The sequence below is a fragment of the Selaginella moellendorffii genome, unplaced genomic scaffold (assembly GCF_000143415.4).
Source record: "Selaginella moellendorffii unplaced genomic scaffold, v1.0 SELMOscaffold_3, whole genome shotgun sequence".
Classification (NCBI taxonomy): Eukaryota; Viridiplantae; Streptophyta; class Lycopodiopsida; order Selaginellales; family Selaginellaceae; genus Selaginella; species Selaginella moellendorffii.
This window is the reverse complement of record NW_003314264.1, coordinates 280,923-307,342: the sequence shown is the minus strand read 5'-3', so window position 1 is coordinate 307,342 and position 26,420 is coordinate 280,923. Positions and strand designations below refer to the sequence as shown.

General features: G+C 54.7%; 14 protein-coding genes across 19 annotated transcripts; 9 read left to right on the top strand and 5 right to left on the bottom strand.

Moving 5' to 3' along the window:
• Positions 1 to 41: 41 nt before the first annotated feature.
• LOC112343273 (protein NCA1-like) lies at positions 42 to 1,563 on the bottom strand. The gene is made up of 7 exons (XM_024666451.1): positions 1,275 to 1,563; positions 1,006 to 1,222; positions 802 to 947; positions 644 to 737; positions 444 to 590; positions 234 to 389; positions 42 to 184 (listed from the first exon to the last, which is right to left on the bottom strand). Exons 1-7 carry the CDS (start codon positions 1,442 to 1,444, stop codon positions 95 to 97), a joined length of 1,020 nt encoding a protein of 339 aa, XP_024522219.1. The 5' UTR covers positions 1,445 to 1,563; the 3' UTR covers positions 42 to 94.
• On the bottom strand, positions 1,243 to 4,069 carry LOC9643369 (transcription termination factor MTERF2, chloroplastic). The gene is made up of 7 exons (XM_024667734.1): positions 3,818 to 4,069; positions 2,912 to 3,618; positions 2,443 to 2,848; positions 2,183 to 2,398; positions 2,023 to 2,130; positions 1,692 to 1,966; positions 1,243 to 1,637 (listed from the first exon to the last, which is right to left on the bottom strand). The coding sequence occupies exons 1-7, from the start codon at positions 4,067 to 4,069 to the stop codon at positions 1,451 to 1,453; spliced, it is 2,151 nt and encodes a 716-aa protein (XP_024523502.1). The 3' UTR covers positions 1,243 to 1,450.
• A 121-nt stretch (positions 4,070 to 4,190) lies between these two features.
• LOC112343730 (nucleolar protein 12-like) lies at positions 4,191 to 4,718 on the top strand. The gene has a single exon (XM_024667727.1). It carries the CDS (start codon positions 4,191 to 4,193, stop codon positions 4,716 to 4,718), a length of 528 nt encoding a protein of 175 aa, XP_024523495.1.
• On the bottom strand, positions 4,622 to 6,508 carry LOC9643730 (UDP-glucuronic acid decarboxylase 5). Its single transcript, XM_024666441.1, has 13 exons — positions 6,304 to 6,508; positions 6,163 to 6,249; positions 6,029 to 6,116; positions 5,886 to 5,977; positions 5,768 to 5,832; positions 5,619 to 5,707; positions 5,488 to 5,565; positions 5,338 to 5,431; positions 5,226 to 5,292; positions 5,106 to 5,169; positions 5,011 to 5,051; positions 4,851 to 4,961; positions 4,622 to 4,799 (listed from the first exon to the last, which is right to left on the bottom strand). Exons 1-13 carry the CDS (start codon positions 6,403 to 6,405, stop codon positions 4,731 to 4,733), a joined length of 1,047 nt encoding a protein of 348 aa, XP_024522209.1. The 5' UTR covers positions 6,406 to 6,508; the 3' UTR covers positions 4,622 to 4,730.
• Positions 6,509 to 6,555: 47 nt separating this feature from the next.
• Positions 6,556 to 7,696, top strand: LOC112343280. Its single transcript, XM_024666457.1, has 4 exons — positions 6,556 to 6,874; positions 6,949 to 6,992; positions 7,051 to 7,217; positions 7,263 to 7,696. The coding sequence occupies exons 1-4, from the start codon at positions 6,577 to 6,579 to the stop codon at positions 7,675 to 7,677; spliced, it is 924 nt and encodes a 307-aa protein (XP_024522225.1). The 5' UTR covers positions 6,556 to 6,576; the 3' UTR covers positions 7,678 to 7,696.
• A 115-nt stretch (positions 7,697 to 7,811) lies between these two features.
• Positions 7,812 to 8,717, top strand: LOC112343726 (zinc finger protein GIS2-like). The gene is made up of 2 exons (XM_024667717.1): positions 7,812 to 7,975; positions 8,186 to 8,717. The coding sequence occupies exons 1-2, from the start codon at positions 7,812 to 7,814 to the stop codon at positions 8,715 to 8,717; spliced, it is 696 nt and encodes a 231-aa protein (XP_024523485.1).
• On the top strand, positions 8,715 to 10,817 carry LOC9643729 (probable ureidoglycolate hydrolase). Its single transcript, XM_002963474.2, has 11 exons — positions 8,715 to 9,027; positions 9,084 to 9,169; positions 9,225 to 9,299; positions 9,346 to 9,474; positions 9,528 to 9,614; positions 9,673 to 9,875; positions 9,923 to 10,025; positions 10,101 to 10,192; positions 10,236 to 10,298; positions 10,346 to 10,586; positions 10,635 to 10,817. Exons 1-11 carry the CDS (start codon positions 8,845 to 8,847, stop codon positions 10,789 to 10,791), a joined length of 1,419 nt encoding a protein of 472 aa, XP_002963520.2. The 5' UTR covers positions 8,715 to 8,844; the 3' UTR covers positions 10,792 to 10,817.
• Positions 10,787 to 12,273, top strand: LOC9643728 (protein ANTAGONIST OF LIKE HETEROCHROMATIN PROTEIN 1). The gene is made up of 2 exons (XM_002963473.2): positions 10,787 to 10,897; positions 10,956 to 12,273. The coding sequence occupies exons 1-2, from the start codon at positions 10,853 to 10,855 to the stop codon at positions 12,246 to 12,248; spliced, it is 1,338 nt and encodes a 445-aa protein (XP_002963519.2). The 5' UTR covers positions 10,787 to 10,852; the 3' UTR covers positions 12,249 to 12,273.
• On the top strand, positions 12,174 to 16,131 carry LOC9643368 (DExH-box ATP-dependent RNA helicase DExH10). Its single transcript, XM_002963472.2, has 16 exons — positions 12,174 to 13,254; positions 13,307 to 13,621; positions 13,670 to 13,774; positions 13,824 to 13,892; positions 13,946 to 14,113; positions 14,170 to 14,241; positions 14,292 to 14,408; positions 14,457 to 14,681; positions 14,742 to 14,900; positions 14,948 to 15,037; positions 15,090 to 15,185; positions 15,252 to 15,405; positions 15,453 to 15,601; positions 15,659 to 15,751; positions 15,813 to 15,905; positions 15,963 to 16,131. The coding sequence occupies exons 1-16, from the start codon at positions 12,283 to 12,285 to the stop codon at positions 16,071 to 16,073; spliced, it is 2,988 nt and encodes a 995-aa protein (XP_002963518.2). The 5' UTR covers positions 12,174 to 12,282; the 3' UTR covers positions 16,074 to 16,131.
• On the top strand, positions 16,112 to 17,413 carry LOC112343724 (mediator of RNA polymerase II transcription subunit 27-like). The gene is made up of 6 exons (XM_024667712.1): positions 16,112 to 16,240; positions 16,326 to 16,865; positions 16,922 to 16,975; positions 17,024 to 17,095; positions 17,150 to 17,193; positions 17,241 to 17,413. Exons 1-6 carry the CDS (start codon positions 16,112 to 16,114, stop codon positions 17,359 to 17,361), a joined length of 960 nt encoding a protein of 319 aa, XP_024523480.1. The 3' UTR covers positions 17,362 to 17,413.
• LOC9643727 (ubiquitin thioesterase otubain-like) lies at positions 17,355 to 18,636 on the bottom strand. 2 transcript variants are annotated; one of them, XM_002963111.2, is made up of 8 exons: positions 18,502 to 18,636; positions 18,387 to 18,452; positions 18,246 to 18,329; positions 18,068 to 18,190; positions 17,968 to 18,020; positions 17,862 to 17,911; positions 17,707 to 17,807; positions 17,355 to 17,656 (listed from the first exon to the last, which is right to left on the bottom strand). In XM_002963111.2, exons 1-8 carry the CDS (start codon positions 18,610 to 18,612, stop codon positions 17,402 to 17,404), a joined length of 843 nt encoding a protein of 280 aa, XP_002963157.2. In that variant the 5' UTR covers positions 18,613 to 18,636; the 3' UTR covers positions 17,355 to 17,401. The 2 variants fall into 2 exon arrangements, with proteins under 2 accessions (XP_002963157.2, XP_024522230.1); XM_024666462.1 differs by having other exon boundaries at positions 17,707 to 17,911.
• A 13-nt stretch (positions 18,637 to 18,649) lies between these two features.
• On the top strand, positions 18,650 to 19,909 carry LOC9643726 (protein unc-50 homolog). 5 transcript variants are annotated; one of them, XM_002963471.2, is made up of 9 exons: positions 18,650 to 18,756; positions 18,809 to 18,876; positions 18,923 to 18,948; positions 19,014 to 19,104; positions 19,157 to 19,252; positions 19,300 to 19,430; positions 19,489 to 19,611; positions 19,657 to 19,728; positions 19,789 to 19,909. In XM_002963471.2, exons 1-9 carry the CDS (start codon positions 18,676 to 18,678, stop codon positions 19,839 to 19,841), a joined length of 741 nt encoding a protein of 246 aa, XP_002963517.1. In that variant the 5' UTR covers positions 18,650 to 18,675; the 3' UTR covers positions 19,842 to 19,909. The 5 variants fall into 5 exon arrangements, with proteins under 5 accessions (XP_002963517.1, XP_024522252.1, XP_024522266.1 ...); XM_024666484.1 differs by having other exon boundaries at positions 19,657 to 19,747; positions 19,801 to 19,909; XM_024666498.1 differs by having other exon boundaries at positions 18,652 to 18,756; positions 19,294 to 19,430; positions 19,801 to 19,909.
• An 83-nt stretch (positions 19,910 to 19,992) lies between these two features.
• Positions 19,993 to 23,672, top strand: LOC9643367 (probable LRR receptor-like serine/threonine-protein kinase At4g20940). Its single transcript, XM_002963470.2, has 3 exons — positions 19,993 to 21,199; positions 21,255 to 22,790; positions 22,846 to 23,672. Exons 1-3 carry the CDS (start codon positions 20,107 to 20,109, stop codon positions 23,439 to 23,441), a joined length of 3,225 nt encoding a protein of 1,074 aa, XP_002963516.2. The 5' UTR covers positions 19,993 to 20,106; the 3' UTR covers positions 23,442 to 23,672.
• Positions 23,535 to 24,200, bottom strand: LOC9643366. The gene is made up of 2 exons (XM_024666505.1): positions 24,169 to 24,200; positions 23,535 to 24,115 (listed from the first exon to the last, which is right to left on the bottom strand). Exon 2 carries the CDS (start codon positions 24,078 to 24,080, stop codon positions 23,559 to 23,561), a length of 522 nt encoding a protein of 173 aa, XP_024522273.1. The 5' UTR covers positions 24,081 to 24,115; positions 24,169 to 24,200; the 3' UTR covers positions 23,535 to 23,558.
• Between the last annotated feature and the right edge of the window lie 2,220 nt (positions 24,201 to 26,420).

Here is a 26,420-nt window from a genome sequence, read left to right as displayed (position 1 = left end):
TAAAGCTCCCTTTTGCGTCTGGGGTTCGATTCCGGACACCCTTTTTCTTTTTACTACACGCGCTATTTATTATTGAAAATGAGAGAAATTCGAATCAAGGAGCTTGTGCTTGTTTCTTCTTCGCCTTCGTCTCCTGCTGCTGCTGCTGCTGCTGGGCATGGAGGAAGCCGAGAACGGAAGCCCGCTGTGCGTGGAACAAGAAGTGAGCTTGGGACACAAATAGTAAGTCGTACCCGTTTATTCAGAGATTCATCCCGTGGCGACGGCGGACAGGTGAGGTGCTCCATCCTGGTGATGGCGGCGGCAAATCCCTCCGCCGCCTCGCTGTCTCGTCCCATGGCACGCTGCACATCTGCAACCTTGGCCAACGACACAACCACGTCGATGCTCTGCACACACACAGACGCCAACGTTAAAAGGCACGAGCCCTTATCTTGACGTACCTCTGCTGACAAGTCGTTCCGGCCAGCTTGAGCCCTGTCTCGGACTTGTAGCGCCTGCTTGTACAAGGCCAGGGCGCACTCGAGATCGTCCGCGTAGTACTTGAGATCACCCAGCTTGTTAAGGGACACCGACAATGCATGAACAATCTGTGCATTACGAGCGAGAGCTCAGTTAAATACAAACGTGGGGAAAAGCTCACTTCCGCATTCACGTCGACGCCAGTTATGGCTTGGAGGACGCTCACACTCTCTGCGTACTTGTCCATCGCGCCATCCAAATCTCCCATGGCTCGCCTACACACAAAACGCTCCCATGGAATCACAAGCAGCCATGCTTGCATGCAAGCCTTCAACTTACAGGCAGTCGCCCAATAAACCAAGAACAGCACCATGTTGCGAGCACACCTCCGCCGAGGCCCCTTTGGTCTCCATCATCTCCCTCGTGTCCTCGACACAAAGGTCCAGTCTAGCCTTGGAGCTCTCCAGGTTTTGCGCTTGAAAGGCCTGCATCGTCGAGACGCGAATCCATCAATGGCTCGATGCAAAAAACAAACCACCACACTCGCATGGCATGCTGGAGGAGAAAGCTTCCCCTGGCGAGGCTGGCGTCCTCGTAAACCACAGGCCCCTCTTCTTGCTGCTGCTGCTGCTGCTGCCTCCGTACCCTGGCGTGTCCCTGAATGAACTGGTCAACCAGCTTCTGCAGCTCGCCATCCTCCTCAAGCCCGCTTATGTCGACACCACACAGGGGGCAGTCGCTGAAGCGGGCAATGCAAGCGCTGCCACGAGACCAAAACCATTCACAAATTTCTCGTCTCGTCTGTGTTTTACCTGCAAAAGACATGGCGGCAGGGAAGGCAGCGCGCGGCCTTGAAGAGGAGAGCCCGGCACACTAGGCAGCTCAAGGGGCCGAGCTTGAACGAGGCAGTGTCGTAGCCAAGTGGGCACTTGGGGCTGCTGTCGCTCACCTCGTGAGTCGCTCCACCAAACGGGCAGGCCATCTCACCTCAAGCCCTAATATCATCACTGTCGCTTGTCTCTCTCTCCACAAGGCCTCGCTCCGCAGCGTACACCTTGCGTCCAAACTCTTCGTCGCTGCAAGCTAGCATCTGCTTGAGCCTAAACTGCAGGCCCTTGCTCTCCAGCAGCTCATGCCTCGCAACTATCCTCGACTCTAGAGCGTAGCTGAAGAACCTGAGAAACTGAGTCAGCCAAGCCAAGCTTGACGTTGCTTTTATACACATGTACCTGGGAAACTTGATCGCCTCCTCTAGCCGCCGTCGCATTACACGTTTGAGGTAGAGATACTTGGGCTCAAGAACCGCTGGATTGTACTTGACAAGCATGGGGAAGTCTGCGATCATTTGGCCCAGCTGATGGCTCTGTATTCCCAAGGACATGAAAAACCTCACGTTGTCCGACAGCCGGAGGTTGAGGCTACATCCTATGATCTCGGGCTGTGCCGCAATCACCTTGCCAATCTTGTCTTCGCTCACACCAGCATCGTCGAGGAGAAACCGGACCTGTTGGGCACCCGTGTCACTTACTACCATCCACTCACTCCACAGCACAAACTTACCACGGGCCTGATCCTTTTGTTGAGGCTTGCGGTGAGCAACGGCGGGAAGCCAACGAGCACCTGCCCAATCACTTCCTCGTGCACGCCGATGGCTCTCAGAAACTGGACCTGTTCCATGGTTAAGCGTGAGAGCCGGTAAAGGTGGCAGAAAGCACGCTACCTTTGGAACAATGTTTATGGAAAGGTCGAGGCAGAGGACAGAGGGGTTGAGGGACAGAATCCTTCGGATGCCTGAGCGCTCAATGCCCAGGCAATACAGGAACTTGACAATTGGTTGCCACGACTCTTCCACACTGGCACCCAGTAAATGAGGCCGCGTTACAACCATGTTTCCGATTGTGTGGTCTCCCAGCCCAAAGCCTCGCAGATAATCCAACTGCCAGAATGATAGGTTATACAAAACGTAAAGAAGGGACTAACCTTTGCAGCCATCTCCTGGATTGAAAGACGGCCAAGGATAGGAGGGAAGTTGAATGCCATTGTTCCAAAGCTGTACTCGTCAATTCCTAACTCGGTAAACATTCCAATCCTTCGATTGAGTTGGTCGTGATCCTCAAGCAAGACCGAAGGAGAGAAGGTGAAGACGAGTCCCATCCACTCCCTCTTGAGTCCCGCGTTCTCCAGAAGAGCAACGTTGTGGTTGAGCTCGTTGAAAGGTCGCAGGAGGAGCGCGGGCTGCTTGCTGAGCACCGCACCCAGGTCTCTCCCCTTGACGTGAAGATTCTTGAGCCACTCCACCCGCAAGCGGAGGTGATCCACCTCGTCCCCGACGTAGCAGATGAGCTCCCCAATCTTGGAGGCCGTCAAGTTGTTGTGTCGCAGCCATCTACACGTGACAAGGACGCGTTAAGCGCTGCTAGCCGGGAGGCCGAGAGCTGGCTGCGCTCACCTTATCAGCGGCACCACGCGGGACTTGTCAATGCAGTACCTGGCTCGGGTGGCGAAGGAGAGGTGAGCGTAGCTGGGGTCGCGCTTGAGCACCACTGCCCTGGTGATGACGGTGTCCATGAAGTGGGAGAGGTGGCCAACAATGCAGTTGGAGAAGGTCGGCCCAAACTTGGCGGCTTGCATCGCTGCCACCATCGCGGCTGCCGCCACCTTCCTCTTGGAGACAATGGACCGCTTCAGCTCATCGCTTGCATCGTGGACGAGCAGAATGTCCTCCCAGCGCCACCGTTGCTCCGGTTTTGCTGGTGTCGCCGCCCTCGCCCCGAGCAGCTCTTGACCACTGCCGCCAAACTCGACGCTGCTGGCGTTTTGCCTCCGCCGCCCAAGCCCCTGTTCGATCGAGGCGCTCGCACACCACACCTGCACGGCCACAGCAGCCATACGAGTATGACCTAGGCTTGTCAGACTAGGGCAAGGCCTCCCGATGGCGCCCGAACAGGTGTGTGCCGCCGCCTCCTCGCTCTTCTCCTCCTCCAATCCATTCAAGCGCGCTGCCGCGGATGTGGATGATGGAGAAGCAGCGCGCATGCCAAAGAGGCCAAGGCCAGCACCAGAGGTAACGGAGGATGAAGATAGCGATGAGTGTGATGATGAGCAGCTGGAAGATGAAGCTGATGCTAGCTTGCGGGAACAAGACGAGGAATGCCGCTATGACAGCGACGAGAAGTTGCAGAGGACCGTATTTGTGGGTAATCTGCCACTGGACACAAGGAAGAAGGTGCTGATTAGGACCTTGTCATGCTTCGGAGCCATCGAGTCGGCTCGCTTGCGATCGGTGCCTGTTGGAACGGTGAGCCGGACATCCAAAGTGTAACCAGCTTATATATCTCCGATGCTTTGTGCAGACCAAGATGCCAAGGAGGGGCGCTGTCATAACTCGCAACCTCAGCGACAACCGAAGCAGGTATGCAATCCCTGCTGCCTGTCTCATACTCTCTCTCCCTTCCACAGTTTGAATGCCTACGTTGTCTTCAAACACGTAGACTCTGCAAGAGCGGCGCTCACATACAACATGAGCGAGGTACAAAGGAAACCGCACAGTCTTTCCAGGCTTATATCTAGCTTTGCAGTTTCGAGGCAAACACATCCGTGTGGACATTGCTGGAGCCCGGAGTCAATTGTCCAAGGGAGCCGTCTCTTACGATAAGGATCGTTCCATCTTTGTTGGAAACCTGCCTTTGGATGTCGAGGTACAGGCTTAGCAACGATCTTGCCTTCTCATGAGTGAACACTTCCAGGATGAAGAGCTCTATGCTCTGTTTTCTGTTCCTGATGTGGCGCTGGAGGCTGTGCGTGTCGTCAGAGATCAGAAGACCAACATTGGCAAAGGTTTCGCATTTGTGCTGTTCAAGTCCAAGGTTCGTGTTGTGCCTTCAAAACTTGTACCTCACTCAGCATTCCAGGACGATGCCAAGCATACATTTGAAAGAGGTGCTCTTGAGCTGCGCAACAGGAAGCTGAGGCTTCGTCGAGTCTCTAATCGCAGCCAACAAGAGACAACGAAACCAAGGCGCCGCTACAACAAGCCTGCAACAGAAAGCAAGGTGAAGACTCGGAGTTACGAAGGTAGCCGTTCTGGACAAAAGAGACGCGCCCTTCCCCAGCGACTCACTGTGGCAGGCAAAGACGCCAAAAAGGGTGACGCAAGAAAGAAGAAAAGGCCTGCAGTTCTCGCAAGGAAGGCCAAACAGAAGGGCCTTGAAGTTCCCACATCCAGTAAAAAGAATAAGCCTGGGAAGAAAACTTGAGTAGTAGCCTTCCTATTTGTGTATGCCCAGCCTGCTTCGAAAGTCCTCAACCATCAACGGCAATCCGTCTCGAAGTGCAACCTGGTTACGATGTACACAGAGGTTAGGGGCCGAAAGAGACTTCGCACAAACCTTGGGCTCCCACTTCAATATGGATTTTGCTTTCGTAATGTCTGGCTTGCGCTTTCGAGGGTCATCTGGAGTGTTGTCAACAACCTTCCACTTAGCAGATGAATCCACCAGCTGAACAGTTCAAAGTTGTTTAGCTAGCTATATACACAAAGCTACGAACCTCTCGCACGGCTTCTGCCAGCTCTAGAATGGTGAACTCGCCTGAAAACGAGACGATCAGCCAGAAAAGAAGAGATGGTGCTTCTGTTTCTTTACCTGGATTTCCGAGGTTGATGGGACCAGTGTCATCGCAAGCCATCAGTTTGATGAGGCCGTCAACCTGCAAGCATCGATGCTAAAAGTAAAGGCTTGCAAACATATGGGAACGTAACATACCAGATCCGAAACATAGCAAAAGCTGCGTGTTTGGCTACCAGGAGCTTGGACGGTCATTGTTTCCCCCCTGTCAAGATTATACAGCAGGACATCCATTTCGCATGCAGCATACCTTAGAGCTTGGGCAATGAAGTTGCTAACGACCCGTCCATCGTCGATATTCATCCGGGGGCCGTAAGTGTTGAAAATGCGAGCGATCCTTATCTCTGAGAATTACTGGACGTCAGAACCAGCGTCATCAAGCTAAAGCAATCGAGCACACCAATCCCGTGCTGCCTGTGATAGTCAAACATCAACGTTTCGGCCACGCGTTTTCCCTCGTCGTAGCAGCTCCTAACACCTGCTTGACACAATGAGCAGGCAGTAGACAAGACAAATATCTGGTGCACGTACCTATGGGATTCACATTGCCCCAGTATTCCTCCTTTTGTGGATGCTCCAGTGGATCCCCATAAACTTCGGAGGTTGACGTGAGTAAAATCCTGTATGGTTTGAGAATGCGAGTTAGTTTGCTTGCTCTTGTGACAAGAGAGGAGATTAACCTGGCTCCAACACGCTTGGCAAGGCCCAGCATATTTAGTGTGCCCATCACATTCGTTTTGATGGTCTGGAAAAGCCAGCATTGAGATGAACTAGTAGTGTTTTTAAACAGCTACTCACTTTCACGGGATTGTACTTGTAGAAGATGGGAGAAGCGGGACATGCCAGATGGTAAATCTGGTCAACTTCCACAAGCAAAGGCTCCGTGACGTCTGAAACAGGGAGCAGCATGATCATAGTTGCAACACTTGTGCGCACCATACCATGGCGCAGAAGCTCAAAGTCTGGATGGCCGATCCAGCGCCTGAGGTTGTCTTTCGTCCCAGAGAAGAAGTTGTCAGCGACAATCACCTGCGCGGCAAGTAAAACGCGTGCGGATTCATGCACGACCACGCACCTCATTGGTACCAGCTTCCATGAGGCGATCAACCAGGTGAGATCCAATGAAGCCCGCGCCGCCAGTGACTAGGATCCTCATCTTTTGCTGCACAAAACACACAGAAAACGCATCACACAATCCAGATCTAGGGAGCCTTACAGATGCGAATTTGGAGAGCCGAATTGGCGAGGGCTGGGGAGGAGATCTTGCCAGATGCAGAGAGGGCGAGCTGGATTCATTCGAGTTGGCGTTGTCCCCCATTTGGCAGACGCTGTGGAGTGGGAAAAAACGAGCTGGATCCAAACACGTCAGTTTTTGCAGAAGAGACGAGATCCCGGACCTTGCTTAAATCTGAAGAGATTAGGTCTCTTGTCAAAGGCAGGGTAGCTCGTAGATATAGCCGGGGCATATTCGCCGAGGGTTTTGGCAGAAATGCGACGAGCAGCGGCAACGTTGGTGTGTGGCGATGCATCGCTGCTGGTGGCCAGTCGCCGCTGTGGCTTCAATCGCCGGTGCCAATGCGTCGCCTCGCCTGGTGCGCTCTTGTGGCGGTCGCGGTCGTGGATGACGGGATGTCCGGGCACAAGCGTGAGAAGGACAGCACGCAGCCCCGTTGCCGGTGGTGCCGTGCCCCCGTCGTCTGCGACCCGTGATGAGGAGGAGGAGGAGGAGGAGGAGAGCGACGCGGAAGAATGGTCGGATGGATCAGAGTCAGGCGATGAGAGCCAAGGTGTGTATCAAGCGCATTTGCTACTTTGCATTATGGCCACTGTGTTGACAGTGTAAGGTGCTCGACCTTGGAAGATGACGGATTTGGAGGGTTTGACGGCGGGGAGAAAGAAGCGGAGGTGAGCGCTTCGCTTCATCTTGAGCCGCCTGTGCTATGGGGAGACTTGTGTGTGCCAGGTGGGGGATGGTGAGGATGGAGGCGGAGTGGTGCTCGGGGGCGCTCCCTGGGGTGCAAGGGCCTTGGAGATTGCCCGGAGGATGCTGACGCCGGAGCTTGCTCTCTACGGCTTCAAAGTGTGCTCCACGGGCTTCATACAGGTGCGGCTGGACAAACTCACCGACAGGTATGCCTGTTTCCTGCGCGCTCTGCTCCTCATGGTACTCCTCAGGTTTGGCTCTCCAACCATTGAGGAGGTGGAGAAGTTCAACACGGAGTATGGGGCGCTTATCGAGGAGGCTGGACGCGCTGGCCTTGTCCCTGCTAACGTTGCTATAGAGGTGTCGAGCCCTGGTGCGGAGCGTGTCATCCAGATCCCTGCGGAGCTAGAGCGGTTCAAGGAGCTGCCAATGCAGGTGGTCTACTACGCGGATGGCTCAGTGGAGCAGCAGCAAATCTTGGTGCTGGAGTCGTTTGACAGGGAATCGCTGACGAGCGTCTGGAAGCTGGCCAATGTGCGGGTCAACAGGGAAGCTCGGGGCAAGGGCAGGGTGCTCAACAGGAGGCAGAGGGAATGGAGGCTGGAGTTGGCGGTGGCGTCGATAAAGTTGGTGCGCCTACATGTGGATGTCTTGGCAGAGGAATGAAATCTTTTGTTTCTGTTTACGGCTTTGATTTTTTGGGGAGGAGACCTAACGTCCCGAACGCAGAGCGAAGTTTTAGGTCTTGCTTGGATTGGAGCCCTAAACCAGTTTGTGGGGTAAGAATTTTCTTGGCAAGGATGTCCGTCTCGCTCGACACGCAGACCAAGCTTGGGATGAGCTTGGACGATCTAGCGTCACACAGAGGGCGCCGCATTCAGAGTGGCATTGTGGGCAAGCGCTCCTCTCGCCGGAGTGCTCCGTATAGGTTGCCTTCCCGAGAAAGAAGCCGCGCTCCGTCAAGGTGGGTTTCATCTTGTTTTGCCTTGCGGCCCTTAGGTCATGGTGCTCAGGTCGCTGGTTGAGCTGTGCAACAATTGCCGCCGCACCGGACATTTTGCGCGAGACTGCCCCAATGCGTCAGTGTGCAACAACTGCGGCATCTCTGGGTACTTTGGTGTTATTTTTTTTCTCTTTGTGCGCTCGATTGTGACCTTGGTGCGTGCCCTTCCAGGCACATCGCCGCCGAATGCCCAACAGAGCCGCTGTGCCGAAATTGCAAGAAGCCGGGTCACATTGCGAGCGAGTGCCGCAACGAACCCATCTGCAACTTGTGTGGCAAGTCGGGGCACGTTGCCAAGGGTTGCATCGTCCAAGAGACTGGCCTTCCCAAGTCGCTTCTGTGCAACAACTGCTACAGGCCCGGGCACTTGGCCGCCGAGTGCCCCAACGAAAAGGCATGCAACAACTGCCGCCAGTCGGGCCACCTGGCGCGCGACTGCTCCAACACTCCCGTCTGCAACAGCTGCAGCCAGCCGGGTCACATTGCCCGTGAGTGCCCCTACTCCTCCATGCCGCCGCCATCCTCCCGCGCCCTGGGAGCCTACTCCGATATCTTTTGCCGCAACTGCAAGCAACCGGGCCACATGAGCAAGGACTGCAGGCAGGTGGTGGTATGCCACAACTGCGGCGGCCGGGGTCACATCGCCGTCGACTGCCCTTCCGACCCCATGCTGGCGCGAGGAATCATGAGCAGGAGGCGCTGATTCCCAAGACAAAATTGTGTGCTTCGTATCGCCTTGTTTCTTTTATTGTACACGCGCTTTGTTACCTCTTCTCCTCTTCAATTCAATTTTGCCTCTACCTAGCCTTGGGTCTCTACGCTCTAATCAGATGGCGGCCATGGCGCTGCTCTGTGCGCTCCTCCACTCACTCTTCCTTCTCCTCCTAGCATTCGACGCCCAAGAGGATCCAGTGGGCCTGACCAGTTCTTGCCCCACGGCTCGTTTCGGCAGCTTGTGCACCAGTTTCGACCCAGCCAACCTCGATGTCAATCCCGATGACATCCAGGACTCGGTGAGTGCTCCTTTCCTAGTTGCTTCGCCTTCATGTACGATAAATCAAACCAACAGATAGACAAGCTTGCAACCTTTTCGGATACACCAGCTCCATCGGTCACCCGAATCCTCTACACGGACAATGATGTTGCAGCAAGAAGGTGCATGGATTCTTCACGGTGTAATCAACTAACGACAGGGCCTGATTTCTCGCAGCTTCATTCGAGAACTTATGGAGTCAGCACAGCTTACTGTCCGTGAGGATGCTATTGGAAATATCTTTGGCCGCTGGTAAGCTTCATTTTGTACTCACACTACATGCAAACGAGCAAAGCAGGGAAGGGAGCGAGCCATCCCAGGGTGTTGTTGCATCGGGTTCACACACGGATGCTATTCCTTACGCTGGGAAATATGACGGCGTCGTTGGTGTTGTAGGCGCTGTGGAAGCTATCAAAGCTCTGAGGAGGTGAGCATGGAAATCAAGCATGAGGTGCCCACTTTCTGCTGCCCTCGTTTCAGAGCGGGATTCCAGCCCAAGAGATCATTGGAAGCCATAATGTTCACGTCCGAGGAGCCCACTCGCTTCGGACTGAGCTGCATTGGGAGGTGAGGGGCAACTGGTCCGTTGCATGTCGTGCTTATGCAACTTTGTCTGTCTTAACAGCCGGGTGATGGCGGGGGATCCCAGGGTGGCCGTCTCCCTAGCCAATGCTGTTGACGAGGACAATGTAACCTTCACTCTAGCCGCAAATCGAGCTGGATATGACGAGGCCGGTGACAATCTGCAAAGTGTTGCCGTGGGAAACGAGACATATGCCGCTTTTGTAGAGCTGCACATTGAGCAAGGCCCCCTTCTCGAGGAGCAAGGTGATTCCTCCCCCTCTTTCGATGCCTATGTTTGTGTTTCTCGGCAGGTGTATCCATCGGGATTGTCACCGCAATCGCTGGGCCTGCGAGCCTTGGTGTCGAGTTTGCAGGGGGTGGAGGTCATGCCGGGGCCGTACTGATGCATCTCAGGTTGGTTTCCTGATCCTGCATTCTGCTCAAAGGCTTGTGCATAAAACATTTTTCCCGCCGGCTCGTCGACTACAGGAATGACGCAGGGCTTGCTGCCGCCGAGCTTGCTCTAGCTGTAGAGAGGCACGTCTTGGAATCTGGTTCCCAAGACACGGTTGGAACCACCGGTATGTGGGGATTCATATGCCAACTTTTGACAAAGTATTGCAGGTACGGTTAAGCTGTACCCAGGAGCGATCAATAGCATCCCGCGGAATGCACAGCTTGGCATTGGTAATAACACGCCGCGCATCTAGTTTTTGAACTTTGCTTGTGGTCAGACATAAGGGACATCGATGGAAGCCGAAGGGACGCCGTTGTGGAGAGGGTCCGCGCAACCGCGCACGAAATTGCGGCCAGGCGCGGTGTGGTGTTGCAAAACTTTACAGTCGTTAACCAGGACCCGCCAGCGCAGAGCACGGACTTTGTAATTGAAGCCCTGAAAGAAGCATCGGAGGAGCTGGGCTTGGGCCACAAAATGATGATCAGCAGAGCGTATCACGACTCTCTCTTCATGGCACGGTGTGTATATCCTTCTTCAAGACGCTGAGTTCTGGTGTTTTCTTTCAGGATCGCCCCTACCGCCATGATCTTCATTCCCTGTTACCGGGGCTACAGCCACAGGCCCGACGAGCATGCCACACTGGAGGACATGGCGAATGGCGTCCGAGTGCTTGCGTTGACGCTTTCCAAGCTCTCCTCAAACTGGCAAGCTCCTCTAGAATAAATTGAAAACATGAGAATGCCGCCTCTTCAACCTCGGTAGGGCTTTTGGTAGCAAGATAGAGATGATTCATCCTGGCCTGTGGAGCGAGAGCGAAGACGAAGAAGAGGTACCGGAATGAATGATCAGTGGGTGGGTTCTGAGATGACGGATGGGGGTTGATGCAGTTGATGGCGGGGACGGCGAGGGAGCGTGAGGAGCGTCGGCAGCGAATTGCCGTGCTGCTGGGCTCCATGCTGGAGCTGGTGACCAAGATGGTAACGTGGGTGGTGAGCAGTCACAGGGAGGAGATGAGCGGCAGGGTGGCGGCGCTTTGGTGGCATATACAGGCGCTGCAGGGCGTGGCGGTTGCGCAGCGGGGGGCCAAGCGCAGGCGGGTGGAGAAGGAGTGGTGGGTGAAGCCACGACTGCTCGAGTGTGACAAGTTTGTGGCGGGCAGGCTGGACGCCGACAGCTCGCGGCGGCTGTTCAACATGAGCCCGGGGACTTTCGAGTGGCTGTGCAGCGAGCTAGCACCGCTGGTACACAAGAGCGACACCAACTTCCGAAGCAGCATCCCGCCGCGCAAGAGGATCGCCATCGCCATTCACAGGCTGGCGGCGGGGTCGTCCTACGTGGAGGTGTCCAAGATGTTCGCGGTGGGCGAGGCGACGGTACTCACGTGCACGCGGGAGGTGTACGCGGCGCTGTCCACCGCCTTTGGCTCGGTGCTCGCCTTCCCCACGGATGCCGCGGCGCTGACAAGGGTGGCGCGCGGCTTTCACAACCTCATGGCCCTGCCAAACTGCTGCGGCCTCCTCACGGTGCTCCACCTGCGGATCAGGCGCCCCTCGGGCCCCTGCGGCTCCAGCTACCTGGACCACAACACCAACTTCAGCATCGCGGCACAGCTGGTGGTGGACGCGTCCATGCGCATCCTCAACATTGCCGTCGGCTTCCCGGGGGGCGTCCACCATGCCAAGATCCTCAAGCAGTCTGGGCTGTTTGCCAAGCTACGGGACGGCCTGCTGCTCACGGGAGGCTGCTGCGGCCTCATGGACTTGTCCCGAGCAACACCCGTCAGCATTCCCCAGTACCTGGTGAGCAGCAACACCAGCTACCCGTTGCTGCCGTGGTTGATGCTGCCCTACCACCTCCACGAGGGGGACGAGACGAGGGGCGCAAAGGCCGAGTTCAACGACAGGCTCCTCCAGGCGGCGGCGGTGGGGGAGGACTTGTTCGGGGCGCTCACCAACTGGGGCGTGCTGGCCAAGGTTATGAACGTGGACGTCCACACGGCTGTGGAGCTGGTTGTGGCTTGCGCCATTCTCCACAACGTGCTGCTGGGCCGCCACGACTCCGACCACGCCTGCGACGACGACGACGTGCCGCTGGTGGAGGCGAGCACGGGCCAACACCACGACGGCGACGACGCGCAACACATCCGCGACGCCCTCGCTTGTCACTGCGTCTACTCCTAGCTAGGGTTTTGTGCGACAGCTTAGGTTAAGGAGGATGATGGCGGGCAAAAGGAAGGAGCGGGAACAGCAAGAGGCTGGCGCGGCCGGTGGCGGCAAGAAGCCCAATGCCATGCTCGGGCGCAGCTGCGTCCACGAGGTGGCGGTGCCCACAGGCTTTATAGCGCAGCTGGATGAGGCGGTGCACGGTAGCATTGGAGAGCCGGTGTTTATGGGCGACAGGGCCAAGAGCTACCCGTTCGAGCTGGACCCGTTCCAGCAAATCTCCATCGCCTGCCTGGAGCGTAAAGAGTCGCTGCTGGTGTCGGCCCACACCTCGGCCGGTAAGACCGCGGTTGCCGAGTATGCCATCGCCATGGCCTTCAGGGACAAGCAGCGCGTCATATACACGTCGCCCCTCAAGGCCCTGAGCAACCAAAAGTACCGGGAGCTCAGCCACGAGTTCAGCGACGTCGGCCTCATGACGGGCGACGTGAGCTTGTCCCCCAACGCAACCTGCATTGTCATGACCACGGAGATCTTGCGCGGTATGCTCTACAGGGGCTCCGAGGTGCTCAGGGAGGTGGCGTGGGTTGTGTTTGACGAGATACACTACATGCGGGACAGGGAGCGCGGCGTCGTGTGGGAGGAGAGCATCATCCTCCTGCCACCCGCCATCAAGATGGTCTTCCTCTCCGCCACCATGTCCAACGCCACCGAGTTTGCGCAGTGGATCTGCCACCTGCACAAGCAGCCGTGCCATGTTGTCTACACCGACTTCAGGCCCACTCCGCTTCAACATTATGCTTTCGCCATGGGCGGCTCCGGCCTCTACCTCATGGTGGACGACAAGGGCCACTTTCGGGACGACAACTTCGCCAAGCTGCAGCAGTCATCCAGAAACGCTGGCCCGGACGATTCCCTCGCGCCCCCGGGGCGGAGGCGAGGAGGGGGAGGCAGGAGAGGTGGAGGACGAGGGGGTGCCAAGGCCTCTGCTGGAGTATCCACGGACATTTACAAGATAGTCAAGGTCTTGCATGAGCCTCTCCTCTTCTGCCCCCTAACATGACCTCTCTTTCCAGATGATTATGGAGCGTTCCATGCAGCCCGTCATTGTCTTCAGCTTCAGCCGCAGGGAGTGCGAGCAGTATGCGCTCTCGGTATCCAAGCTTGATTTCAACAGCGACCAAGAGAAGATGGACGTGGAACACGTGTTTTCCAACGCCATACAGTGCCTCAGCGAGGAAGACCGGAGCCTCCCGCCCATCCATCAACTATTACCGCTTCTCAAGCGTGGGGTTGCCTTCCATCACTCGGGCCTACTCCCCATCTTGAAAGAAATAGTTGAGATCCTTTTCCAGGAGGGCCTTGTCAAGGCCTTGTTTGCTACAGAAACGGTGGGCGCTCGTGTTCTACCTTTTTCTGACTCACCAGTTCGTTTCCAGTTTGCAATGGGATTGAATATGCCTGCTAAGACTGTCGTCTTTACTGCCCTACGGAAATGGGATGGTGACGCTCATCGTTACATGTCGTCAGGCGAGTACATACAGGTATAATCTCGCCTATCAACGTGATGCCGCTTGACGTGCTTATAACCAGATGAGTGGAAGGGCTGGGAGACGCGGGAAGGACGAGCGTGGGATTTGCATCATAATGATCGATGACCAGGTAGAGTTTAGCAACTGACAGAAACCGGACTGCTCGCTCGCTCTTGCTTGTAGATGGATGTCAGCACGTGCAGGGAAATGATCCTGGGGAAGCCTGCTCCGCTAGTCAGCACCTTCAGACTCAGCTACTACTCGTTGCTGAATTTGATGAGCCGTGCAGAGGGGCACTTTGACATGGAGTACGTGATGAAACATTCTTTCCATCAGTTTCAGCACGAGAAGGTGTGATTGCCCGATTTATATCTGTTCTCGGGTTTGAACGTCGGTATTGCTTGCAGAATGTCCCCGAAATGGAGAACAGGATCAACAAGCTGGAACAAGAAGCCGCATTGCTGGATGCGGCGGGAGAGGTGCTTTCCAAGTCATTGTGGTTACCTCATCTGATTCTGCATCCTTTCAGGAGACTGTTGCCGAGTACCACCGTCTAAGACTAAAGCTTGCAGAACTTGAAAGACAGCTCATGTCAGAAATTATCCGGCCTGATCGGATTATTGTATTTCTACAACCCGGTCGATTGGTATGGGTTTCTTTTGGTTGCCTCCTGTGGATGACTTTGTTTTGCCAGGTGAAAGTTCGTGACGGAGCAGACGATTGGGGATGGGGTGTTGTCATCAATGTCGTCAAGAAACCCACGCCTGGTGGACCGCTCCCCTCAACCATTGTGGCAGCGCCCCGTGCTGCCTCGTACCTGGTAGACACCCTTTTACTTTGTGCTCCGGGTATGGAACTGGACGGTTCGCGTTTGAAACCGAGGCCCTGCTCACCGGGGCAGAAAGGAGAGATGCATGTGGTGAGTGTGTCCGCGTGTCGACTGGCTTGTGTGCCGCTGATTACGGTGTTGGCGTATCAGGTCCCCGTGCAAATGACCCTGCTCTGTGCAATCAGTACACTCAGGGTGGCTGTTCCCACTGATTTGCGGCCAGCGGATGCCCGATTGAGTGTACTGATGGCAATGCAGGAGCTTGAACGACGATTCCCGGACGGCTTGCCACGGTTGGATCCTGTGGAGGTGCATCAATGGTTTCGTCGTGGCATGACTCTGTTTCGGCTGTGCAGGACATGCAAATAGATGATCCGGAGCTTGTGAGTATCGTGAAGCAAATTGATGAGGAGGAGAAAAAACTGGTTGTCCACCCTTTACACAAGGTACGTGTGGAAAATTTGGGTCTTTGTATTGACGACATGCCGTTACTCCCAGTCGGAGAAAGAGGCAAGCCATTATTCAGCTTTCCAGAAGAAGGCCGAGCTGTTGACGGAAGCACAGCGGCTGAGGTCTAGACTGCGAGATTCTCAGGTTAGTACGTGCGTGTACTCTGGGTTTCTGGACCTACTAACTTCCCGGTTTCTTTCGTTTGCGTAGCTGCACAAGTTTCGGGAAGAGCTTCGGAACCGGACGAGAGTATTGAAGCGGCTGGGACACATAAACGAGCTCTCAGTCGTACAGCTTAAAGGTCGCGCAGCTTGCCTGATTGACACCGCGGATGAGCTGCTTGTAGCGGAGCTGATCTTTGAGGGTAAAATACAATGTGCATCGAACCAGTCTTAGATTGCGGGCATGCAGGGCTCTTCAACGATCTTGATCACCATCAGATTGTGGCGCTCTCGAGCTGCTTTCTACCAATTGAAAAATCCAATGAGCAAATTCATCTCAAGGCGGAGCTGGCCTGGCCTTTCCGGCGCCTCCAAGACACGGCTCGAATGATTGCCGAGGTATGTATGACTCTTGTGGGACTTGAAAGTTGATTCTCACCCTTGGCTGTCTCTCAGGTGGAGCGGGAGTGCAAACTGGAAACAGAAGTGGAGCACTACGTTGAAAAGTTTCAACCATATCTGATGGACGTGATTTACAGCTGGTCCAAGGTGCGTCTATCATGTAAATCTTGGGGGGCTGGGTGTGAGTTGTGACATATATGAGTTGCAGGGATCAAGCTTTGCGGAGATCTGCGAGATGACGGACATATTTGAAGGTAGCATTATCCGGGTGGCAAGGAGGCTGGAAGAGTTTTTGAACCAGGTAGACGTGGATGCTATTCTATACACTCAAGCTCACGTTGCTTGTTTTCATGTGCAGCTGCGGTTAGTTTTCCAGGCCATTGGCAACGGTGAGCTGGAGAAGAAGTTTGAGGCAGGGATCGAGAGCATACGGCGGGGCATCATGTTCGCCAACTCCTTGTACCTATGAAGCGCCGCCCAAAAATATTATTATTCTAGGTCGGGTGAATGGAGGCCCCGCCCAAGCAGCTTGCCAGTGCACTCGAGGGCTTGAACCGAGCCATCCGGCTGATTGCAGATGTCCGCTCTGGAGCGGATGCGCTGCTCGAGGCATTCGACAGTGCGGACAGCCTGCGGGTCCACGACCCGGAGCGAGCAAACCAGGCCATCTCCTCGGCAGTGGAAGGTAGCAAGCGTGCCATGGATCTCCTCCGCGCCACAGGTAATAGCAAGCGCGCTAGGCGCACTAGGCGCTGAGGTTTTGTGCGTGGATACAGCCAAGGAGCTGGAGTCGGCGGGGGTGTTTGTGGGTGCCCAGCAGCGGTATCAGGACAACCAGCCATGGGGGCTCCAGGTGCCAGTGGTGTGCCCCGACGGAGCGCTGGTAGCCTACTCGTGGAAGCGCCAGATTGCGGGCCAAGCTGCGGCATCTGCAGTTGATCGGACTAAGCTTGCCCTCAGATCGTTTTGCGAGCAGAAGAAGCGCTTCCTTCCACACATGGCAAAGGCGGCGGCCAAGGGTGATGAGGAGCCGCGCAACACACCAGCACACTCGCTGCCGGACGTGGTGAAGCGCTGCCTCCAGGAGGCCCCAGGGATGTCCATCACTCCGCACTCGCGCCTCGCCAAGTCACCCTCGTGTCAAGTGCACGATGCTGCACTGCTCCATGTCGCCATCCCTGGTGTGCTCAGGGCAGTCATCTCACTGCTCCCGGCTGGCTCTCCCAATCCGGATGCGATTGCCATCTACTCGCCCAACGAGGTCCCCTTCGGTCGTAGATATACACTTTGATGATTGGACTCACCCGATTCTTGCAGCCGCACATGGACGCGTGGGGAGCCTCCACGCATCAGACGTTCCAACGGATTTCAGTAGGTGCTTGCCTTGGCTGAGAGCTTGGCTGACGCTTGCCTGTGCAGGAGTGCGCAACCAACGCAATGCACCACTTTACGCGCGTTGCCAATGCCTCGGCCACCCTCCTCCTCCTCCTGGTAAAACCCTCTGCCCATTCTTTGCACTCTTTAAAGGCTCCTCTCATGACACAGACGTGGCTCTTCTCCTATCGCTCTCTCTTTGCCAAGCCTTGCAAGTACGTATATAAGTCTCGCGCCTCTATACTGTCTATGATGCTTGCAGGCAGTGCCGTCGTTTGTTAGCGCCCGATGGCGGCTCCAACGTGCCCTTGCCCCCAACACACCGGACGTATGCGGATGGCAACGAGCACGAAGCGTACCACCCCGGTTGCGTTGCTTTGTAAAAGACAGGCATTCTTATTCACGAGCACAAGCAATACAGATCTACTTGCGGTAGAGAATGTCGTAATGCCCTGGCCTGTAGAGCAGGACAACATGGGGGTTCTCACGTCTCTGCTCCTCTGCATCAGCTCCCCCTGGTATGAAGTCGTGGTGGTTCACGTCCGTGGTCTTGCCGTTGTCACAGATGCTGCGGTCCAGATAGACTACACGGACAGGCACACCCAGGGCATCTGTCAAGGCAATTATGTGGACGTGGTCGCTCTCCTCGCCCATGGGTTCCACGGAAGATTTGCAAAACTGCAACCATATGAGCGCCAGGTGAGCCATTCCCATTGGTGTACCTATACCTGATCAACCGTAGTGCTCGAAATCCCGAGAATGAATGGCTCAAAAAACTCGGCTCGCCTGCGTATCTCGGACGACGTGACAAATCTGAAGAACATAATCACTACAACACCAGCGTGGTGATGACAATGGCGTAACAGAGTAAAGCCAAGCATACCATAGTTCGAAATGTATTGATCGCGGCAGCGCTCAACAAGCGTTCCAATGCTGAAAGCACAAAGTTGAGGGTGAAATCCAAACCTCATCTGGGAGTAGCGGGATACCTCATCGACGTTGGCTTGCCCGGTAGAGCGTTTTCCACTTGTTCCACAAATATCTGCTCGCAGCCGGTTCAGATGGGAACAAATAATGCTACAAACCCACCGCCAGGAAGTCCTCAAAGGTGAACTCGGCATAGCCTAAGCTGACTAAGGCGTTTCGGCACTGCTCCACGTTTTGCAGCACCCGGGCAGCTTCTCTCTCGTCCTCCGCTTCCAGAACGTGCTCCTGAAGGGCGAGGCAGTGGTAAGTGCGAGGCGAATACGAGAAAGCCAAGGCGGACCAGATACGCGAACATGAAGCTCCTGAAGAAGCAATTGCCATCGCCTCGGGTCCGACGGATTGCTCCATATGTTTTCCCTAGTTGCTGTTCTGAAAAATCCGTGGTCAGTTAGTCGCATGCGGAGTTGGCGCCCGGGCACACCTCAATCTTGGCTTTGAACACGGGATTCCCCAACTCGTACTCGGCAGCCAGCACCGACAGTGGTTCCTAAACAAAACAAAGAGAGTTATGAGAGGGAGCGAGAGCAAGGGCTCACCTTGTCACCCACAAACTCGGACTTGCACGTCCCCTCTTGGCACACGGCTTGGTGATGCGCCATAATATCCTCGTCCCGCGGCCTCTCCTGCGCCTCCGCTTCCACCTCCATGTCACTCGCCTCGCGTTTTAGGGCAGCGATGGCTGCCCTAATGCCCTAAAAGGCGGCAGCAGCATGCTTCCCACCACGGCGGGCCGCGGCTTGAGGCACCCGCAGCAGCAGCAGCTGCCACACTACCTGCGCCGGATCGTCAAGGTGCCCTCCCCTCTCTCCCTCTCTCTCTTTGCCGCTGACTGTCTTGTTGCAGTGGAGGCAAATGGATGTCGAGTACACCTTTTGGCAAATGTTGCACTTGTGTACCGCACCCAAAGTCGTGTAAGCATACAGCCACCTCTCCTTAGCTCATACTTCCCAATTACAGCTACCAGCACACCAAATATCACAAGCGTACGAAGCTTGACGCCATTGCTTTCAACTGCAACACAAACGGTTGGGCCTTTTGTTTCGTGCAGAAACCAAGAACCAGTGGGCACGCGATGATCCAGCCTTCACCGTCATCAGCAGCATCTTCTTGGCGCTGGCTGCCTCCGCCTACTGTGCCGCGTAAGCTCATGCTCCCCTCCTTACCTTGACCTCTTGCTGCTCCGCGCCACAGGTACGGCTCCAGCTTCCTCCAGGCGGGCGTGACTGTCGTTGGAGTCGTCTGGCTTCACTTTTTACTCACCGGCATCTCCTTGGCAAGCATCTGCTGGTAAGCGCTTGGTAACGAGTCGTTCAAGGTTCAGACGGTAGCTGCAGGTTTCTCTGCAATCGCTACCTCCGGGAAGAAGCAGCAATCCACAGCCATGTGGTGGAACAGCGTGTGGAATGGCTCTATGCGTTTGACGTGCATTGTAATGCCTACTTTCCTCTCTTCATCGTGCTCTACGGTGAGACTAGAAACAGATGTCGCTCTGAGTGGGACTGACGCCATCCTGCTGGTTGCAGTGATCCATTATTTCTTTTCTCCTCTGCTTATTCTTCGGGGGTTCGTCCCCACGCTGCTTTCCAACCTTTTCTTCTTGGTTTCACTTTCATATTACCACTACCTCAGTTTCCTTGGTTATGATGGTGAGTTCGCTGTAGTCTTGCCTTACCTAATGTGCTTGCTACTAGTCCTGCCTTTTTTGGAGAGAACTACGTTCTTCCTGTATCCGGTGGCTGTCCTCGTTGTCCTCTTCCCGTGCGGTAAGTGTAGATATCTCAGGTATTAGTTTGTGTTTCTCTCTCACTCGGTGCAAACTTCAGCATTGTTAACAGGATTCAATCCGACGAGGTTTGTGTTAGGCCTGTATTTTTGAAGGGATCTCTGCTGAACTAAACTATGCTTTGTATATATATAATTTAGTGTTTGTGTGTGTCATTTTCAGCCGCCTCTCTCTTCATTGTGTGTTCACTGGCACTGCAAACCTTCAGATCTGCCTGGCCAGCACGCTCTTCGAAGCTTGGACAAGCGGGCGGGAAGAAGATTGTATATTTTAACTAAGTAGTGTGAGGTGAGAGAAAGCGAGGGAGAGAAGGGTGTTGCTGCGAGTGAGGCGAGGGAGGCGCTACGAGGTTAGCAGAATGGTTGTCGAATGGGCAATGGTGGTGGTGATGGCGGCGGCAGCGCTGCTAGCGGTGCAGCACCATGGGTGTAGAGGTGCCAGTGTTGACGACACTCAAGTGTTGCTGAGTTTTATGAAGGGAATAGACAAAGATCCGCTGGGCAGTCTCACCAAGTCATGGCTGCCGGAAAGCAAGGACTCCAATGGGTGCCCATCAAAGTGGCATGGTGTGTATTGCGACAACAAGGACGGCCGGGTGAGCCGGCTGGAGCTCCAAGGCTTGGGACTGTCTGGCCGCCTTTTGCCCGATACGCTGGGTGCTCTCCACTCGCTCGTCTACCTGTCGCTTGCCAACAACCTGCTGTCTGGCCCGCTCCCTGCCGACTTGGCTCGCCTCTCTCTCCTGGAGCAGCTCGATGTGTCGGGGAACATGCTGGACGGAGAGATGATCCCGGCAATGGGCAGCGGCTTGCGACGGTTGCAGAGGCTGTCCCTGGCCAACAACCGCCTGTCGGGGCCCATCCCGGCCGACGCCTTGACCGGCATGTCGGCACTCGAGGAGCTCGACCTGAGCAACAATGCGCTCGTTGGCCCCATCCCAGCCTCGCTGGCGGCGCTGGAGCTGCTCCGGGTGTGCGACCTGTCGGGCAACCAGCTCAACGGCAGCCTCTCGGCGCAGCTGGGCCGTCTCCAGCACCTGGAGCGCCTCCACCTGGCCGCCAACCAGCTGACGGGCAGCATCCCCTCCTCGTGGATGCTGCTGCCCGCCATCCAGAGCCTCCACCTCGCCCTCAACCGCCTGTCGGGCCCCCTCCCTTGGATCGCCTCGCTTCTCCCCCCGGACCTGCTCTACGTCAACATGAGCTTCAACCGGCTCTCCGGCCCGCTGGCACCAGACGACGCCGCCAACAATCTCTTCGCCAACAAGATCCAGATCCTCGATCTCAGCGCCAACGCCCTGGCCGGCTCCCTCCCCTCGTTTGAGTTTGTCTTCTCGCTCCGGGTTCTCAAGCTCCGGGCCAACCAGTTCACGGGATTTGTGCCACCTGCGCTACTGTCGGCGGAAGCGTCACTGCTCGAGGAGCTGGATCTGAGCAACAACCGGCTCTCAGGTAAGAATGGCTGGCCTTATACATGTCTTTACGTGTGCATGCATGGCCACCACAGGGAATGTCTGGACGATCTCGGCTGCTCGCCTCACCCTGCTCAACCTCTCCCGCAACGCCTTGTCGGGCGGCCTGCCCCCACGGCTTGGCAGCTGCGCCCGAGTGGACCTCAGCGCCAACACCTTCTCCGGCAACTTGTCCGTCATGAGGTCGTGGGGCAACAGCTTGGAATGGATGGACCTCAGCAACAACTCCCTCTCGGGCGCACTGCCCAGCCAGACTGCGCAGCTCCTGCGCCTCACCTCACTCGCTTTTGCAAACAACAAGCTCGAGGGCGGCATCCCTGCTGCCTTCGCAAGCTTCCCCAAGTTGACGAGCTTGGACTTGAGCGGCAACACCTTGCTCGGCCCCATACCCCCCACCTTTTTCAACTCATGCACGCTCGTAGCACTCAAGCTCTCCAGCAACCGGCTCTCCGGGACAATTCCCGTCCCGACCGCCAGCGCCACCGACGCTCCGTTGCGCCTTCTCGACTTGGCAAGCAACCAGCTGGATGGCGCTATTCCCTCCAGCCTCCTCACGGCCACCTTGCAGTTTCTCAACCTCAGCAACAACAAGCTATCGGGTGACATACCGGTGGACGTGACCAAACTCGATCGCCTGCAGCAGCTCGACCTCTCCTCTAACCAGCTCACCGGTTCCATCCCCTCAACGCTCGGTCCTCCTACACTCACTCTGCTCAACCTCTCCAACAACAACCTCTCGGGAGCCATTCCGTCCCAGCTAGAATCCAAGTTCCCGCCTTCGTCCTTCTACCCTGGAAACGCCCAGCTCCTGTCCAATGGCTTCCCCAGCTGGAATGGCCATGCACCACAGGCCAACCAGCCCTTGGGCCTTGTCAACAAAACCCGGCGGAATGGTCGAGTGTCTCCGTCTCTCAAAGCTGGCCTCCTCGGCGGTTGTGCTGCAGCCTTGCTACTAGCCCTCGCTATAGTCGGCCTTGTCTATTACAACAGGCAGCGGCAAAGTCAAGGTGACAACAAGTCTGGCATTCCGGTGTTTAAGATTGTGGAGAGAGATTTCAAGGTCCATCACCAGCAGCAGCCGCAGCAGGAGCAGCAGCAGCAGCAGCCGCAGGTAGAGAATGAGAAGGACGACAACGTGTTGAAACGGTTGCCCTCGAGAAAGGGCTTCTTCTCGTCGCTGAGACCAGCAAGTGCGAGGGAGGAGGAGGGTGCCTTAGGCTGGAACTCCCCAGACAAGCTAGCAGGCGATCTTTTCCTTTGGGATGGCGACGTGCTCTTCACTGCCGAAGAGCTGTCACGAGCACCAGCGGAGGTTCTTGGCCGAAGCAGCCATGGAACGTCATACAAAGCAACACTGGACAGTGGTCATACCATCACTGTCAAGTGGCTCAAGGAAGGGTTGGCAAAGTGCAAGCGGGAATTCACCATGGAGGCCAGAAGGTTTGGAGGCATCAGGCACGACAACGTGCTTCCATTGCGGGGCTACTACTGGGGGCCCAGGGAACACGAGAAGCTCATCCTCACTGATTTCGTTGCCTATGGCAGCTTAGCGGACCGACTTTTAACTGCAGGTACGGGTACGGTTCTCGTCTTGTGGTGCTCACCTACATCTAAATTACATTGCAGAGAAGTCATCCGGTGTTGGCCGATATCCACCATTGTCGTGGCCTCAGCGCCTACGAGTCTCCGCGGATATTGCCCGAGGCCTGTGCTATCTCCACGACGATCACAAGCTTGCGCATGGCAACCTCAAGGCGTCCAATGTTTTGTTTGAAGGATCCGACCTGCGTGGACGTCTCACCGACTATGGCCTGCACAGGCTCATGACCGCTGCGGGAACAGCCAGCCAGTTTGTCAATGCGGCAGCTCTTGGTTACAGAGCTCCAGAGCTGTCGAACATCAAGCGTCCAAAGCCAACCACCGGGGCGGATGTCTATGCCTACGGGGTCCTCCTGCTCGAGATCCTCACCGCCAAGGCTGCAGACGACGTCATCTCTGGGGGCTCCACTGCGGTCGATCTCCCAGAGTGGGTTAAGCTGCTCGTATCGCACAACAGGTCCAGTGAGTGCTTTGACCCTCACCTGCATGCCGGCAGCTTGGAGCTGCAACAGCTTCTAACGCTTGCCTTGCGATGCATCTCAGCAGAGCCATCAGCTCGGCCCGCCATTCGCATTGTCTACCAGGAGCTGCTCCCCATGCTTGAAGCCGCAGCAGCTGAATGATGGGGACACCAGTTCAAGTTTTGACTCGTGCACGGATGGTTGCATATGCTACTTACTATGTTGGCCGAGCTGACCTCTCATTCGTCACCTCTGTCTCGGCCACCTCTCACACTTCCCCTAAATCGTTCGAGCTGACCTGGGGCTGCTGCTTTTGGGAGACCCAGGAGACGATACGCTCCCACCATTAGCTCTGATCTTTTGTTCCACTTTAATAAGCTCAGCTTCCAGGCACACGCGCGTGGCTTCCAGGTTCTTCCTATCGTGTCTCTCCTTGTGCAGGCAATCCTTCATCAGCGCAATCTGGTCTTGTAAATCCTTGCACCGCTTGGCATTTCTTCTGGCGTTGAGACTCGTCTCGGTTACCCTCTGCCTATAAGTCACGACGTCACGGTTGGCGCTCTCCAGGGCCCGGCTTACAACCTGAAAAACAGCAAGCGGTTCTTTTTGAGCCAAGAATAGGGAAGCACTCACGTCCATGCAATTCTCTAGATGGTGATTAACAAGTTCTAGGTCTCCTGCTCTGTCTCTGATTCGACACAGTTCCTTGTTCTCGCAGCAGAGCTGACTGTTCAAAGACTTGAGCCGCTTGACATCCTTTTGCAGCTTGGCTATCTCCTCCACGAAAACATCCCGCTCCATTTCTATTTCCTGCGGGGAATCAGTATCATATACGTCTGTGGAGCAAAAGCAGTTGGATTAATACTTCTGCTGCTTACAATTAGCTTACTCTTGCGTGTGATATCCGAACGTCCCTCCGCAAGTGAGTTATCTCTTCGTGCTGGCCATCACAGATGTTCTGAAGCTCCTCGTACCTTATCTTCATTCCTAATCATAGGACATTTAGGATTTCTTACAGTGTAAAACACCAAGCATACCTTGGAGTTTTGCTCTAACTCTAGTTGCTCCACTTGTCTTGTACGAGGGCATGTTCGTTTGCATCTCCATGTCTTTAATATCGTTCTCCAGCTTCCTGCTTTTTATTTCTTGTAAGCATGAAATGCTCGGAGCTAAACAATCACCTGTTCTCAATCTTGACTGTCGATGCATGAACCTTGTCCCGCTTTAGATAAAACGCTTGATCGATGAGCATCCGTTTCAGACGTAGGGCTTCTTCCAGCAGTGACTCTTTGTCCCTACTCGCCAGCATCAATTTTTGGGTGAACGATGGGCTTCCTCCCCTAACTTTCGCACTTACCAAGCCTTCCGTCACTTCCACAACCCCTTCCTTAGGGTGCGGAGGAGTCGGAGGCACCCAAGCGCCTCCTCCACGCCGTGGATTTGGAGGATCCCATACAAATGGATCAAACGTGTTGGAAATGGGTGTCTCCTTGGAGCGCTTGCTGCTACACAGAGTCCGAGGTCTATAAACACTCTCCATGTCTTCCATTTTGCTCAGAGCTTATAATTTAAAGCTGAGGTAGCTGACATCTCCAATGTTTACTATCTATTCTGCTCCTTGACCCTAGCAAGGCTATGCATAACTTCCAACAGCAGAATATTCATTTAGTGCAGTGTAAGCCCATTGGTTACTTGGGATTGACCGTTTCATTACGGAAGAACCAGTTTTGGGCTAGACTAAGCTCTAGCGAGAAGGGTTTCCATCCACAAGGAGGATCCGAGCAAATACGTGAAAGAAAAACAGGGCAGATCAAGATTCAAAAATGAAATAAAAATAACTTTGGTTAGGCACAAACCAAGTTTTAAATGTACCGAGAAACCGCACACCAACAAACGACCTTCTCTCAATATGGAAACGCCGGACGTTAGCACGACACCGCCCCCATGGCAAATCGCTGCCCAGCCTACCGAGATCTATGGGAGCAAGACAAACTAAAGTCTACAGGCGACAGGGCACGCAGTTCGGAAATCCGCCGGCAACACAACGGCTTCTCACCCTGGAGAAAGCCCGATGTGCGATGAACGAAAATGGAAGGGAAAGAGTGTTCAGCTTATTGTTCTATTTTTTTGAGGAAGTGGTATTTGGGGCTTATTTGTAGAATTTCTGTCGCTAAAACGATAAACTCCTTTAGAAAAAGCAAATTGGAAGAAAAGTTTGTTCAAGGCGTCTGTGGAATCCCTCATAGAATGGACGAGTGACGTAATATCTACTCCAGAGTCTTCTCTGCATATACAAAAACGTCTCCTGATAGAGCTGATAGACTGGCACCAGTTTCTGTGGTGTTCAAAGGTTATATTTTAGATTATCGACCTGTATTTCTGTTTATGTAGATTTTGGCTCATGTTTACTTAATTTATTAGCTGCAAAATATTGAGTTAAGATGGATTCCCATATGATCTCTTACAAAAGCCTGACCCTGCTTCCACCACGACATCTAGGGCATAGTGACTGCAAGCATCAGACATGTTGAAACACCACTCTTTTGGAATTTGGATCAAGCATTCCAAACTTTCAAGGAGAGAAGCTTTTTATCTCATGCTTCAACCATGTTGTGAACTACAAGTTTACTTCAAACAAGATATGATTATTGGGATGGGTACAAAGTCGGGTGAAACGTCTTAGGAAATATACACAGATTGTGGATGCACTCACGGCCATGACAATCTTTTGGCTTCAATTGGGCATGGGCAACAATTTGCCAAAAGAAAGAAGGTGTTGTCTTCTTTAACATGAAGGTAATTACAGCTATTCTGGTGGTCAACAAGACCAGTAACCATGGAACAGAGGCTTTATCCTCCTACTCTATGTAGCCATCCAACGATAGTGATAGGAAGAAACAAGTCAGAAAGGTGAAGGAATAAAAACTGTACTTACCTAATCAACACGTAATCATGCCCGGTTTGACCTCTTGACCTAGTGGAATCCCCAAGATCAGTTTTCTTGGGGTCAACAAGACCAGTAATTATGGAACAGAGGCTTTATTTTCCTACTCTATGTAGCCATCCAACAATAGTGATAGGGAGAAACAAATCAGAAAGGTGAAGGAATAAAAAATGTGGAAGCCACTTACCTATAGTGCT